At 41.1% G+C, this 16866-nt stretch overlaps 1 protein-coding gene across 1 annotated transcript in view; it reads left to right on the forward strand.

The window, feature by feature from the left end:
* Window positions 1–5750: 5750 nt before the first annotated feature.
* Window positions 5751–16866, forward strand: part of LOC144517395 (metabotropic glutamate receptor 7-like) — a 124621-nt gene continuing 113505 nt past the window's right edge. Inside the window, exon 1 of the mRNA XM_078249490.1 lies at window positions 5751–5973. Coding sequence (XP_078105616.1) covers window positions 5862–5973 — 112 coding nt within the window. The 5' untranslated portion in view covers window positions 5751–5861. The remainder of the gene's footprint in view (window positions 5974–16866) is intronic.

Here is a 16866-nt window from a genome sequence, read left to right on the forward strand (position 1 = left end):
GAGGGATGTATGAGGGAGGGAGAGAGGGACGGAGATAAAGCAGGAGCAGCAGGTTGAAGGTGTTTCTGGTTCCCTGATGTTTACTGTGTCTTCAAGCCCTGGGCCCTCCCCCACTGTGTGTGTGTTTGTGTGTGTGTTTGTGTGTGTGTGTGTGTGTGTGTGTGTGTGTGTGTTTGTGTGTGTGTTACATCTGCATATTCATGTGCTTGCATGCTTTTCTCTGTGCTCTGCTTTTTTTTGCAACAGTACGCTCACTCAATAACTTGTTTATGTGCGTTTTTCATTTTGTGAGTGTTTTTATGACTGTGTGTGTGTCTGTGTTTATGTGTGTGTGTCATACTGCAGCGTCTATCACCTCAGGCCAGAGGAGGTAGTATTTGTGATTTTCTTGCGTCAGAAGCCAGAAAAGCTCCGAGACGTTTCAGCTTTAAAGGCAGCAGCACCGTTTGGTAAAAAGCTGTTGCGGCTGTGCATCACCTCACGACAGGTGACTCTGAGCATCACTGCAGCTACGAAGGAAAAAACAGGAAACACAATCATTTCACTCTGCTGACTTTCATTCATCCGGCCTGACATTTCTCCCAGCTGGTCCTTCTGTTCCTCGCAAAATAGACATTTACATTTCTTCCTTTCTTAACCCTTGTGTTGTCCTCGGGTCAAATTTGACCGTTTTCAACATTTTTTTATATCAGAAATATGGGTTTCTTAACAACAAAATTGCCCCAAAATAACTTAAATGCATGCATGTAAGTTGTATGGATCCCATACAACATATACATCCATGCATCTATGTTCTTCGCAGGTAAGATTATTGATTACTTCCATTGCATTTTGGTTGTTTTATTTAATTTCATTTGAAAAAAAAAAGTTTTTTAAATGGTTTCAAAACAGCATCCTGCCCAAACTTTGACATAAACCAGTCTGGGATCCACTCAACATCCTCTGATCTTAACTATTCTATTAGTCAAAATAATTGATAATATCTGCTTTTTTTCAAACTCAAAAATTAGGTATAATGTCATTTTATTAGGTTTATTGACCATCAATTTTTTTAAAAAAAGCATTGAAAAGAGGGACAAAAACATTTTTAAAAAGTGCCAAAAGCATAAAAAAGCGTCAAAAAAGTTGGAAAAAGTTCCAAAATAACCCGGAATGACAAGTTCATGGACGACGATGAAGACAGACTTCTACTGAATTAATTAATGTTCAGTGCAGGACTTTAACTTGTAATAGAGTATATTAACAGTGTGGTATTAGTACTTTTACTGCAGTAATCTGAATACTTCTTCCAGCGCTGGTTATTTTACTACTGAAAAAAGGAAACAGCATGAATTGAAACTGCAATACAGTGAAATCTGTTTTTGTGTTGTGTGTTGTGCTGTGCAGTCGTGTAGTTGTGTGTTGTGTTGTTGTGTCGTTGGGTTGTGTGTTATGGTGCTGTTGTGTAGTTGTGGTGTGTTGTGTTGTTGTGCTGTTATGTTGTGTGTTGTGTGCTGTTGTTTTGTGTGTTGTGTGGTGTTGTGTTGTTGTGTTGTTGTGCTGTTATGTTGTTGTGTGTGTTGTGCTGTTATGTTGTTGTGTGTGTTGTGCTGTTATGTTGTTGTGTGTGTTGTGCTGTTATGTTGTTGTGTGTGTTGTGCTGTTGTGTTGTTGTGTGCGTTGTGCTGTTGTGCTGTTATGTTGTTGTGTGTGTTGTGCTGTTATGTTGTTGTGTGCGTTGTGCTGTTGTGCTGTTATGCTGTATTGTTGTGTGTGTTGTGCTGTTATGTTGTGTGTGTTGTGCTGTTGTGCTGTTATGTTGTTGTGTTTGTTGTGCTGTTATGTTGTTGTGTGTGTTGTGCTGTTGTGCTGTTGTGTTGTGCTGTTATGTTGGTGTGTGTGTTGTGTTGTTGTGCTGTTATGTTGTCGTGTGTGTTGTGCTATTATGTTGTTGTGTGTGTTGTGCTGTTGTGTTGTTGTGCTGTTATGTTGTTGTGTGTGTTGTGCTGTTGTGTTGTGCTGTTATGTTGTTGTGTGTGTTGTGCTGTTATGTTGTTGTGTGTGTTGTGCTATTATGTTGTTGTGTGTGTTGTGCTGTTGTGTTGTTGTGCTGTTATGTTGTTGTGTGTGTTGTGCTGTTGTGTTGTTGTGCTGTTATGTTGTTGTGTGTGTTGTGCTGTTGTGTTGTTGTGCTGTTATGTTGTTGTGTGTGTTGTGCTGTTGTGCATGAATTTCCACAGGAATTGACCAAAGTGTTTGTGCAGCATATTATATTTCCAAAACCCTATTTGCACCAGATATTTGTGTTCTATTTTTATGAATTGAAAAGCAAAAATAATGAGCCGTTTGTGTAATAAACTGTGGCTCGACCGAAACATCTGCGGGTGTTTAAACCCTCAACACTTTCCTACAAACATCAAACTTTAACCCAACAAAATGTGAGTGTTAGCGCATCTCCACTCCCGGCAGATCAAAGGCTAATTGGGAGAAATATCTTCTGAGGGGGTTTGCAACTTTAAGAGTTTCTACGAGAATCTCCCGAGGGATGGGATTTAAGTTTTTTTAGTGGAGACGGTGATGGACAGAGATCACATAATCCCTGACCCCTCGCACACTCAGAGTAATTACCACCAACACTTTTAGTCAAACAGAAGGAAATCAGCTCTGATTCATTCTCCTCTTCTTCTCCAGTTTATTAGCAATGGCTCGGAGAAAAAGTTGCATTTTTTATCTCAAACCAAAACTCAATTTCCAGTTAAGTCTTCTATGTTGTTCGGGTCTGTGGGACCCGTTTTCAATGTTTGCTAAAAGAAAGATTATGCTATTTATTATTTCTTCTAACTCACACTCATCGGCCTTGGCTCATTTTCTATGAAGAACGTAAAAAATAACTTATTTTCAATGACTGCACACGGTACACCCCCCCCCTACACATAACTATTACATATGACTGCACACGGTACACCCCCCCTACACATAACTATTACATATGACTGCACACGGTACACCCCCTACACATAACTATTACATATGACTGCACACGGTACACCCCCTACACATAACTATTACATATGACTGCACACGGTACACCCCCTACACATAACTATTACATATGACTGCACACGGTACACCCCCCTACACATAACTATTACATATGACTGCACACGGTACACCCCCTACACATAACTATTACATATGACTGCACACGGTACACCCCCCCTACACATAACTATTACATATGACTGCACACGGTACACCCCCCCTACACATAACTATTACATATGACTGCACACGGTACACCCCCCCTACACATAACTATTACATATGACTGCACACGGTACACCCCCCTCTACACGTAACTATTACATATGAGGTGTTCGGGTCTACTGGACCTGAGTGTATTTAAATGTAGGTGCTATGGAACTTAACTGTGTCCTCCTCCTAACTGGGCCTGCTGTGTGTGTATGTGTGTGTGTGTGTGTGTGTGTGTGTGTGTGTGTGTGTATGTCTGTGCGTCTCTTTGTGTGTCTGTTTGTCTGTATGTGTGCGTGTCTGAGTGTAGGTGCTATGAAACTATGTTGTCTTTCTACACCTGCTATTCCTACACAAAGTTACAACATTGTTTCATTTCGAGCACTTTTACCTGTTCTGATTAAGTTCTAAGAAATAAGCACCAATAATGATCAAAAATCTTGTTTCTATTTTTTTACCTTTTTTATAATTGAATTTCCTTATTTTCTCACAAAAAAACGAAAATGATCATATGATCATAAATGTGATCTCACAGGGGTAAATGGAAAAATATGAACCATAAATGATGTATGTATCATTGGTAATTGAGCTAAAGTAAACATCTGTTAAGTATTTTACATAAATTGTTATGGCTGTATCGATTTAAAAGCCTAATAATGTGGTGGGTCCACCAGACCCGGGAACATTGGCTGTGTAACAAAAATATGAACACCTTAGAAGGGTTAAGTCTTTGAAGCTGCAGCTCCGTCTGTTTATCTACCGCCTCAGAGTGAAGTTTCTCTCTCAAATTCACTTTCTGCTTTATTTCTAAACTTTCAGGTTTCCGTCCATTTTAGAAATATTTCAGTTAAGCTTTAACACAATGCTCCGTACCTTTGGTTTATTTATTCCAACTTCTTGTCAGTAGTAGAGCAGTGACGGACTGGCCATCTGGAATTTGGGCAACTGCCAGAAGGGCCGCCCCTGTATGGATCCTTATGGGCCACTACTGATAATATGTCTTTGGTTGATTTTGATAAGTTGTTTTATGCATGCAGCCACAAATATTCAAGATTGTACTGCGGCGAGGTGCGTGGAAAGATTCACTCGGAAGGCTGAGTTCCTAATTTCCAAGCTAGGTTATTGGATAATATAATAGATAGATTGCTTTATTTTAATTTTCTATCTCAATCTTTTAAATGTGTTTGTTTTAATTTAATTATATTTGCCTTTTTAACTGTATTTTTGTATGTAGTTTTAACTGTAAGGTGTCCTTGAGTGCTACGAAAGGCGCCCATAAATAAAATGTATTACTATTATTATTATTATTATTATTATTGACAAAAATAGGGCCGGTGTGTCGCAAATACCAGGGCCGTTTTTTGATCCCAGTCCGTCACTGGTAGTAGGGCTGCACAATCAATGGTTTTCTCACCGTCACCGTCACCGTTAGGGACGGAGCACTGAGACCTAACATGTAGGCCTATAAAAGAGGTCAACAAAATCTAACGTTACTCAAAATATCAATGACACAACAGGATGTGAACTATAACCAAACTGACCTAACTGAATGAGACAAATGCTGCACTGTAAAAACCTCCGGCAAAAAATATTCCCATTTAGTATCCTATTTCCATCTGAGTAATCCCGTTGCTTTACCTTTATATATAGTATATACTGTATATACATATATAACTGGGCTTGGTTAAACTGAAGGACACACACGGGAAAATCAAGATGGACATAAGAAGACTACGACTAAACCTAACCCCCCTCCAATATGGCAGCACATGGTACGGCCCACAGGATATAACAGTGCCTAACCCTCGGCTGTGCCTTTTCTGCAACAGGAAGCACCCGTCAGAGTGAAAACAGAAAACAGGATTTCTAAAACAGAAAATGAGTATTTAACCGTGCAATGTAAAAATGTGTGCACTCCGTTTAAACAGTGCAAGGCTCAAAGCAAATAAGTATGTAGATTATGAATGAAATAAACAGTGGGATGTGTACTGCTGTGAGCATGAAATGTTTGGGGTGTGACTGACTGCGGAAGATTTGAAACGGTGTTCTTAAAATAAGTTGAAATATGTAGAATATTACCATTGCTGGCTGTGTTACAAGGCCCAACACAAACGCAGTTCTGTAGTTGTTTCAGAATCAGTTTTATTGGCCACGTATACTTAACTCTCTATACATTCAACAAATGACATGTAGTAGTAACATACTATACAATAGAGACAACAATATACATATAGGCACATATCAACATAATATACAAATATACAAATACAAATAAGACATAATATCAATACAAGTACACATGGAGTGGGATGTAGAGTGCAAAAAGTAATAGTGCAAAGTAGTGTGCAAGATGCATATTGGAATGATAAGTATGTAATGTGTAGAGAAGTGGGGATGAGCCCACAGCAGTTCAGTAGAGTGATGGCAGTGGGAAAGAAGCTGCTCTTATGTCTGGTTGTTTTTATGTGCAGGGATCTGTAACCCAAGGAATAGGTTAAACAACAAATCTCTCTCTGTCTCTGCAGATTCCTCAGATCAGCTACGCGTCCACGGCCCCGGAGCTGAGCGACGACCGGCGCTACGACTTCTTCTCCCGCGTGGTCCCTCCAGACAGCTTCCAGGCGCAGGCCATGGTGGACATCGTCAAGGCGATGGGCTGGAACTACGTCTCCACCGTGGCGTCCGAGGGCAGCTACGGCGAGAAGGGCGTGGACGCCTTCATGCAGCTCTCCAGAGAAGCAGGTAAGACGCCCGACCAATCGGTGGAAGAGTCGCTCATCGCGTCATCCTCTGAAAGCCACGGCCAGTTCAGTGCTTGTGTTTGGTGTTTTTAAAACTTTCTTGTGGCAGAGATAGAGGAAGTGATGTTTCCTGTTTCCTGTACGGGACTCTGACACCACCTCAAAACACACCCACAAGTCTGATCTCTGGTCACATGAATGGGAAAAAGTATTTTTTGGGCCAGAGGGCATCACGTGATGTGCACAGAGTTGCACATAGTTCTACTGTTTAGCTGCTGTGTTTCTATCCCATCAAGGGATGCAGTCGTCTTGATTTAGTCTGAAGCCCTTTTATTAACATGACAGAGGGCAAACTGTGATTCTCACTTGAAGCGATTGTGTCGGTCTTTACGCCCCTAAAAGTTAGTGAATGTTAGAGAGAGAGAGAGAGCGAGAGAGAGAGAGAGATCCAGGAATGCTTTGTGGACTAGCCAGACCTTCCTCCGCAGCGCTGTGGACGTGTTAGTTAATGTAAAAGTAAAACTACTTATTTATGAAGATGAAATGGATCACATATCAGTTGTTGAGTCACAGAAGCTTGAAAGGAGTTATGTACGGGGATGTTGCTCCCTAAATAATCTCGCTGACATTTGGAGCGATCTGGCGACTCTTCACATCTAACAGCAGTTAGGCGGACATTTCTTTAAAGGACACGGCGCTGCAGAAATCTTCTAACGGACGGCTGATATTTCCACACGGATGAGACCCTGATCATTGATCCGTGCTGCTGTTTGAACCCTGGTTCCATCAGATTAATTGCGCGGCCGTCGTCCTTGCTGTCAGCCCCAAAAAAGACTTAATTTGACCCAATCCTCACACCGTTTACTGTCAAACACTATTCATCAGAGTTTGGACTTTGTGTATGTTTTGCGTCTCTTTGCGTCTCTTTGCGTCTCTTTTTGGACTTTTAACGTCTCTTTGAGTCTATTTGCGTCTCGTTTTGGACGTTTTGCATCTATTTGTGTCTCTTTTTTGACGTTTTGCGTCTCTTTGCGTCTCTTTTTGGACGTTTAACGTCTCTTTGAGCCTCTTTTTGGACGTTTTGCATCTCTTTGAATTTTTTTTGCATCTCTTTTTGGACTTTTTGCGTCTCTTTGAGTCTATTTGCATCTCTTTTTGGACATTTTGTGTCTCTTTGAGTCTATTTGCGTCTCTTTTTGGACGTTTTGCGTCTCTTTGCGTCTGTTTTGGACATTTTGCGTCTCTTTTAAAGGGACATTCAGGATAAAACCCTGGGCTGTAACCTCTGGCCGTGTTCTTGTTTTTTAACGTAATGAGCAGATAAATCAACGGCCCCGTCTCTTACCTCTAAAATCTAATCTTAATGTTCTTCTAGCGGCTCAATAACCCAACTTCAGATTTTCGGCTCAGGTTTGTTTCAAATAAAATGTCATCTGAACCAGAAAGAGAGAAAGAAAAGAGACAGAGGGACTGAGGAAACAGTTAAGAGCTTGTGTTTGGTGTTTTTAAACTTTCTTGTGGCAGAGATAGAGGCAGTGATGTTTCCTGTTTCCTGTACGGGACTCTCACACTGCCTCAAAACACCCCCACAATACTGATCCACACTGACATGACTGGCCAACGCAGCCAGTTCCCTTCATCAGACAGTGAGGAACAGGCTTTATCATTCAGAAATGAATGATAAACCCATGAAACGTGCATTATTAGGAGAGTCGGTAGTTGTAATTTCTCCCAAATCCTCTTATTTCTGATGCTATCAATCCAAGAACTCACATGACGCCTTCTTAGTCGACTGTGCAGCTGATAAATATCTGATAAGAGAGAGAGAAAAGTGTGCAAGTCTTTCTGGGTTGTCTGCAGATTTGGGAGTAATCCTCCATGTATTGATTACTGGAGTTTTCAGACATGAATCTATACCATGTATAGCTCTCTCTCACACACACCGACACACAGCGGCGGTAATATAATTAGAGTGCGTTTGGTTTCCAGCAGGTCGGTGGAGATAGAAGTAAGGAAAACATCCAGAGTGATTAGTCAGGTGTTGGGAGACGGATTAGCAGGGAAGAGTTTCTCTCTTATCACAAGTTTTCCCAGGCTTTCTCTCCGTCTCTGCAGCCGCTGAGTCGAGTCTGATAAACCAGCCGAGTCATCGCTACGGCAGAAACAAAGTGCTCTAAATTAGTAACAGGAGTTTCATATTTCTGTTGGTGTGTATTTTGCATCTTCAGGAAGGCCTGGTGCCAGGGTAAAATGACTAAGGTGGGCAAGGAAAAATGGGAGGGGGCAATTATTTTTCTTCATAAAGTAGGCTAAAAATAACTAGTTTACCCCCAGGCTTTACCCGCCGTTTTTGTGTCTTTTTTTGACGTTTTGCATCTCTTTGCGTCTATTTCTGTCTCTTTTTCAACATTTCGTGTCTCTTTGCATCTATTTCTGTCTCTTTGCGTCTATTTCTGTCTCTTTTTGTACGTTTTGCGTCTCTTTGCGTCTATTTCTGTCTCTTTTTGTACGTTTTGCGTCTCTTTGAGTCTATTTCTGTCTCTTTTTGGACGTTTTGCGTCTCTTTGAGTCTATTTGCGTCACAACAGGGTCAGCACTCGCATATATGGCATCTCTTGAAGCAGTTAAGTTGTCCATTTTTATCTCTGTTTTTAATAAGTACGACTTGACAAGGTAACTATTTAAAAGGCTGCTGTACTGTGATGATACGGGCGAGCTGGGCGCTCCTCGCCCTCAGATGAAAATAACACTCACCCATATTTACCTTCGCGCTAGCTTCTTAAATGCAGCCGCCTTGTCAAAAGACATGTAAACAACACGTGTTGCTAGGCTACCCGGTGGTGGTCTGAGCGCAGCACGGTGGATCTTTATAACAGGGGTAAAGACATAGCTTAATTATGAAGTGAGAGGACGGCTGGAGCGCTCGCTCTGTGTCAAACATCGCCGCAGATGAGATGACATTGTATTAGTATACCCACTAAGAAAGCTCCAGGATTTCCATATACCCACTTAAAAATGCTCAATGACACGCAACAACATACTTTCTATTATATTTTTGATATATTTTGAATTGTCATCTGTGTTTTTCTTCTTCACATAGGCTAAATAAAGGGATTTCCATCGTAAATTAGGGCTTACACTTATTTCTGGAATTAATGGTCAATAAACCTAATTTATATTAAATCATACCTAATTTCTGAGTAAAAATAAAATCAGAAATTATGAATTATCCTGACTAAAATCAGAGGATGTGGAGTGGATCCCAGACAGGTATATGTCAACGTTAAGTCAGGAAACCATTTCAATTCATTTTCAAATCCTTTAAATAGAATAAAAAACCCAAAATTCAATGAAAGTAATGATCCGATCCTTCATTTCACTTGCAAAGAGCGTTGTATGGAACCATCCATGTTGTTTTTGAGGCAATTTGGTTGGTTCTGATACAGAAACTTTAAAAACGGATCAAATTTGACCCGAAGACAACAGGAGGGTTAAACTTAAACGTAGCAGTGTGGATGTAGTCTGTGTTGGAGGAAAATACGTGTGGAGTGTTTCTGATCCGAGGTTATTATTCTGCAGAACAGAGACACATCTCAAAGCCCCTCAGGAAGCTGCTTTCATTGTCTCTGAATCAGCAGGATGCTGGAGATAAACGCTGTGAAATATTTGCATTTCATTCCTTCAGAGGAGGAGAATGCTGATGGGGTAACGGAGCCTGTTAACAGCGTCTGAAGGGAGAGTCGGCAGCAGATAGATGGAGGGAATACTGGCTCCCAGATATTTACCATGCCGATGAAAAACTACCTGCAGCAGCTGTTTGCTCTGGTAGTAAACGGTTTGCATAGTTGGGTTTCTTACATGAGCAGTCCAGACAGTGTCGGCATTATTTATAAAAAATCATACATCTCACAGAAAAGCTGCTGCAATATCACAGTGGTCTTCCATGATATAGAAACAACCCCATGGCTGTGGAAGAGAAACTACAGGTTACCCACGGAGCAAGAAGTCGTCTAGAACACGTCTAAAAGACAGAATTGTTAGACATCCAGAAGACGTCCTCACAGGAGCCACAATAAAAGGTTTTTATAGGTCTTTTCTAAACGTTGTATAGATATAACTTAAAGACATGCTAAAGACGTAATTGTTGCTTCAAACATGGAGAAGATATAACTGACAGGTTTCAAATCTTTTCAAATTTCTGCAATAACAAAATAGAGCTTCGCAAACATAACTCTGATAAACTAAACCTGACAGCTGTGACAAAAACATCAATAGCGTCGACAAAAAAAAACATCGGAAGTAGAGATAAGCATCGGAAAAATAAATAAAAACCCAACAAAAAAAGGTTGTTTTTAAAAGGCGAAAAACGTCAAATGTCACCAAAACAAAGCCTAAAATGTTTAAAGCGTAAGGCAACAACTCGGCACTCAGCAGACGTTAAAATTATCTACCTAGCGCTCCTTGCTCTAATTTCTTATTTCCCCCTTTTTGTTATACGTTTCCTGGTTAAACAACTAGTAAAGTAAACTACTAAAAGTAGAAAGTCGGCCAGGATTGTAAATCATACAATGTCACAGAAAACAATACTGGTAACACTGCTTTTTCTGCCAAAATGCATCATTTTGTGATTAATTACATGCCACTTTGCAACACAGTAATACAGCAGAAACCTTATTTATTGATACATATCAATATTAATCCAGCTTAATGTTACGACAATGTATGTGCTGTTTGACAAGTAGCTAACGTTAATGCTAGCTAATGCTTGATGGATAACATTATAGGGTTACAACATCGTTCATCATGCTCATAAAATTAGTAGTATGATTGTTTTGACCATGGATATAAGCAGCACGCTGCTAACCCACAAATAAGTTCACTAGTAACGTTAACCTTAGCTGTATAAATAGACGATTAATCTAATGCTAATTTAGCCAGCTAGCACACCCCTCTCTGACTGCCTCACTCCCCCGGCACAAAGAGACATCATTCGGGATGATAGCTGACAACACAGCCGGGACATGTAGCAATAGCTAGTTACCATTAGCCCCAGCCAGTGCTGGGTGCTAACAGCGCTAACGGCAGTTTAATGAAGCGTCGGGAAACAGAGAATAGCAGACCCAGGCATCCTAGTCACAACATCGGCCATCCATAATGTTAGCTACCGGTGTTTGTACCGAAAATCTCCTCCCTGCCGAATTTCTCCCCCCTTTGCGTTTAGCTGTCTTTACAGTTAGCTAGCTAAAATAATCCGGCAACAGGTGGGTTAAGCACCAAAATGAATAGTTAAGATAACAGAAAAGTGAAGGGGGAGATCTGGCAGCTGGGACATGTTCTCATGTTGCTGACCACAGCAATCGAACGTGCTCCCCATTGCGGAAATTCCCTCTGCAATCCCCTCCCACACCCGTCTCTCAGCCACGTTGAGTAGCTAGCTAGCGTTACAACAAACCTCGTCCGCCCGGTAAAATCCAAAAGGTGACATTGGCATGTGAAATAGACTGTGATAGTGTGGTAAAACCTGCTAACGTTAGCCACTAACGTTAGCTTGCTGGCTCACTAGCTAACTGATCAGCTAGCCACCAATACAGATTGAATCAAGAAAAATGTAATTATGTTGGGGAAACTGCAGCTATTTTATTAGCATGACATGAATAAACGTTACTAATCATAATGTGAATAAACTTGAATGGGTAAACTTGTCCGTGAATAGATGCATTTTAATCAACGATAGTGTTTAGCAATAAACCTCCCATAATTCCACGCAACTTCCCAATATCATCAAACGTCTGTATTTACAATCCATTGTTTTGGTTGCTTAGAAACAAGAAGACACCCTCCTGTGAGGGGCATAAAAGCTGAAGGGAAGAACAGATCAGAGTTCATTTCAGACGAGATCTTGGTCGACCAGCTCTGACTTAATGTCTGTTGACAGGGAAACTTAGACTCTGTTTGTGAACCCACAGCTGTGTTGTAACCTCTTATGCTGGACACAGTAAATTTGCTTAACTTAACTCTTCGTCTCAGATTGATCCTTGTGTTCTGGTAAACTTAAGTCCAATTAAAGAAGGTGTGGGAATTAATTAATAGGAGTCAGATTTGACAGGCCTTAGGGCCTCATTTGGACAGAATTCCGCCAACACTTGATTTGTGACTTGTGACTTGCTTGACTGCAGGGACTCGATTTGCTTGATTCTCACCACAGAGACTTGAGACTTGCTTGTGACTACTCCCACCTCTGACTGGACCAAACTCCATTGAAAAGTTTAACGTTTTTACATTCTGCCATTTCGTTTAATGCCAGAATCTGCTGCACCGATTTCTCTGCAAAAGCAATGTAGAGCAGTGTGTGTGTGTGTGTGTGTGTGTGTGTGTGTGTGTCTGTGTGTGTGTGTGTGTGTGTGTGTGGTAGGTTTTTTGTGGTCAGATTGCCACTAAAAGCAAGTTTCTTTTGTCCCTTCTTTACATGCATTACACAGGTTTACACGTGATGTCGGCGTCTTGTTTATTTCCATCTGTCTCCATGGACATTAGTTGTTTGTTCAGGTTTGTTTCCATCCCAGCTGTTTTGGCTCTTCATCCTCCTCTGTCTTCTTCCCCCCACCTCACAGTGTTGATTTATAAATCCATTAGTCTGGAGAACTGTGAGATAAGCGACCCACGAGTTAATGCAGCGCGTCATTGGTCTGTTTGATTACCTGGGAGTCCCGAATGGCATGCGTCAGCAGCTGATTAGCCTCAGCTTCCTCCCTTCCCAGAAACCCAACGCTGACACTTTACTTATCATCGCTGTGGGAACAGCATGCCGAGCCGAGGACGCTAGGAAAGAAAACCAAGGTGGTTTCACTTTACTTCATCAGACCGAGGTGTGTGATAGCCAGCACTGGAAGAAGTATTCAGATTCTTTACTGCATCAAAAGCAATGTACACTGTAAAAATACAGTGTACATATTTTTTTGTGTGGTATTATTACTTTTACTGCAGTAAAGGATCTGGATACTTCTTCCAGCGCTGGAAGCTCCTAATTTCCACCCCAGCCATATCTCTCTCTCTCTCTCTCTCTCTCTCTCTCTCTCTCTCTCTCACACACACACACACACACACACACACACACACACACACACACACACACACACACACACACACACACACACACACACACACACACACACACACACACACACACACACACACACACACACACACACACACACACACAGGGGTTTTCTGCATTGAGTACTTTTACTGCTGCTACTCTTTACAGTTTTAATGACCACCACCACAGCTCGTTAAGACGAAGCTGTCGTCTCAGTGACTCATCAGTTCAGATGCGCTGATTCCTGACTTATCTCCCAGAGAACGACTGCAGAACGTTGGATCTTGTTACTTCATACCGTCAAAAGTTTGAATAGTTTTAATTCCATTCATAAATCCAGTCCGAGTACTTGAAAAAGTCCTGCTTTGACTCTTCCTGCATGTGTTACGCGTCTCTGTATCGGCTGTGAGGCGTCACTTATTGATTCCTACGTTGGTTTCACATTTGTAGGACAGCTACATGTTTCCTAACCCTGATCTGGATTGGCTGTGGCTCCCTCCGTTTGGGATTGATGTGCTAGTGTTGAGTGATTTACTCCACCTGTGCAGTATTGGTTGTATAATTGAACCCACCTGTGTGTGGAGTATTAGTTGTAATCGCCTGTGCACACACTGAGGAAGGGCACTGCCCGAAACGTTCGTTTTGTGGCAATAAACTATCTAATTGGAGTTCTGTCCTAGTAGCTTTACTCATGATTATTAACTTTTAGGATCCAGCACCCAGCCTCCAAAGCTAGTATCTACATGATCTTACCATACTTACTTACATATCTTGAATGTGTCCAGTCCTATTTTTTATGACATGCTACATTCACACAGGTTCACCCTGATTTATTTCTTCTAAACAGCTCAGCCAACAAGTACGTGTTTTGTGAAGGCACGGACAAAAGATGTCTTGCTGCTGATAGAGGAAGAGGATAGAAGTATATTTACATTCACTGTCATTAGATAGTAATCTAAGAAAGCATAGTATCGTGATATTTTCCGTGGCAATACTGTATCGATACACGGACGTATCAATCTTTTATTCTATGAATTACACATGGGAATTTAACTTTTTGGTACTAGAATAATAAGTATTTTACTTTTTCAGTCCACTAGATGGTGCAGAGAAATGTATCTTTTTAGATAAAACAAAAGTTTTCCTTTAGGGACGCAATTTAAAGTTGGGGATAAAGGTAATGAATTGCAACTTATAGGATGTTTGGCTCCTAAAACACAGGGGTTTCAAACGGGGGAACGGAGTTTATGTCCCGGAAGAAGTTAAGGAGAAAACACAAGACTTTCACCAGGAAACAGGTGTTCATGTCCTGAAGAAGTTAAGGAGAAAACACAAGACTTTCACCAGGAAACAGGTGTTCATGTCCTGAAGAAGTTAAGGAGAAAACACAAGACTTTCACCAGGAAACAGGTGTTGGTGTCCTGAAGAAGTTAAGGAGAAAACACAAGACTTTCACCAGGAAACAGGTGTTCATGTCCTGAAGAAGTTAAGGAGAAAACACAAGACTTTCACCAGGAAACAGGTGTTCATGTCCTGAAGAAGTTAAGGAGAAAACACAAGACTTTCACCAGGAAACAGGTGTTCATGTCCTGAAGAAGTTAAGGAGAAAACACAAGACTTTCACCAGGAAACAGGTGTTCATGTCCTGAAGAAGTTAAGGAGAAAACACAATACTTTCACCAGGAAACAGGTGTTGGTGTCCTGAAGAAGTTAAGGAGAAAACACAAGACTTTCACCAGGAAACAGGTGTTCATGTCCTGAAGAAGTTAAGGAGAAAACACAAGACTTTCACCAGGAAACAGGTGTTCATGTCCTGAAGAAGTTAAGGAGAAAACACAAGACTTTCACCAGGAAACAGGTGTTCATGTCCTGAAGAAGTTAAGGAGAAAACACAAGACTTTCACCAGGAAACAGGTGTTGGTGTCCTGAAGAAGTTAAGGAAAAAACACAAGACTTTCACCAGGAAACAGGTGTTGGTGTCCTGAAGAAGTTAAGGAGAAAACACAAGACTTTCACCAGGAAACAGGTGTTCATGTCCTGAAGAAGTTAAGGAGAAAACACAAGACTTTCACCAGGAAACAGGTGTTCATGTCCTGAAGAAGTTAAGGAGAAAACACAAGACTTTCACCCAGGAAACAGGTGTTCATGTCCTGAAGAAGTTAAGGAGAAAACACAAGACTTTCACCAGGAAACAGGTGTTCATGTCCTGAATAAGTTAAGGAGAAAACACAAGACTTTCACCAGGAAACAGGTGTTCCTTGGGAATGTTTTAATCCAAACTACAATCTCTTTCCTAATCTTAACTAGTCGTTTTGGTGTTTGGTCAAAACTCTTGCCGCATGATGCTCACCTTTTGTCGGCTAAACTCAACTGCCATATGAGCGGTTGGCAGTCGCTGTAATTTTGTACAATATCACACGAACCCATTGTTTAGAATGCATTGAAATCTTTCTGAATCCGAGGGTTCATGTCTCGGGTAATGTGCCACGTATTGTATTTACTCTTTGTGGTTTTAAGCCAAAGTGAAGATGGAGAAAATCTCCCACAATCGCACTGCATCCGTCGTATCCCGAGGCCGAAGAGGAAAGATAAGAGCAGAGAGCATCCTTTCAAATCAGCCTGAATGCCTTCCCTTAGATAAGCTAAGGAGCTTAAAACAAGAGTCAAAAGACTGGAACTGGGATAAAGTAAGCTAATACTATACTTACCACAGCAAAGACATTTCCTGTGGAACAGAATCAGACGCTGTGGTGGACAGTTTAATGTCAAATATTCAGTATTTCCCACCAGAATGACACGGTGTCTGATTACCGTGAAAGTATTCCAGACGGCTGGAAATTCCCACTCACTTCACATCGGACAAAGTGTAAATGTGTGTATCCCTTTAATAAGTCAAAATGTTTGCAAAAAGTAACTCATAAATTATCATCTGATCCTCTCGCTGTTTAATGAAACGCTCGTAGCAAACGTAAACACGAAACGATCGCCTCAGTAAACTGGAGGCTGGTTGGCGTCAAAAGAGGAGGCGACAAGGATGACATTTATAGATTTACAATAACATGTAAAAGAAATACTGTGTTTTATTTGGTGACTTGGAAAAAGTTGGACTCAGTATTTCTATATCCCGTTCTATAGTGGATACTGGAAGTGTCGGATGTTCAAATTGTTACACGCTCAGTTATAACCTCATTCATCAGTTCATATTCCACTCTGACAACGTAGTCATAACATCACATATTAGTCAATCCATCACCCTGATATGCATGCATACACACACAGACACGCACACAGACAGACAGACACGCACACACATACACACACACACACACACAAGCGCGCGTACACGCACGCACACACACACACACACACACACACACACACACACACACACACACACACACACACGCATGCACACACACACATTCAAGCATGCACACACACATAGGATGTGACAGCAAAACTAAGAAAATTCCGCAGGAAATGTTGACAGTGTGCCTACTACTTGGTGCACATCCGAATAACACTGGCTAAGTATGAATAGCAGTAGCTATATTGACGTACAAATAATAGTAGTCCAAACATCACTAACCTCATGAATCCATTTTTTTTTGGTAGAAGTGATATTTCTACATGGCAAATAATTTCCTAGTAAGTGTTGTAGTCATAGAAAACCAACAGACCCACCAGTCATGACATGATGCTGCTCATTCTGTGTGATTGAATCTGTCATTGAAAGGGGCATGTTCAAAATAATAGCAGTGTTGTGTTCAGTTAGTGAGGTGATTGATTCTGTGAAGA

Source organism: Sander vitreus, chromosome 4, assembly GCF_031162955.1.
Source record: "Sander vitreus isolate 19-12246 chromosome 4, sanVit1, whole genome shotgun sequence".
NCBI lineage: Eukaryota > Metazoa > Chordata > Actinopteri > Perciformes > Percidae > Sander > Sander vitreus.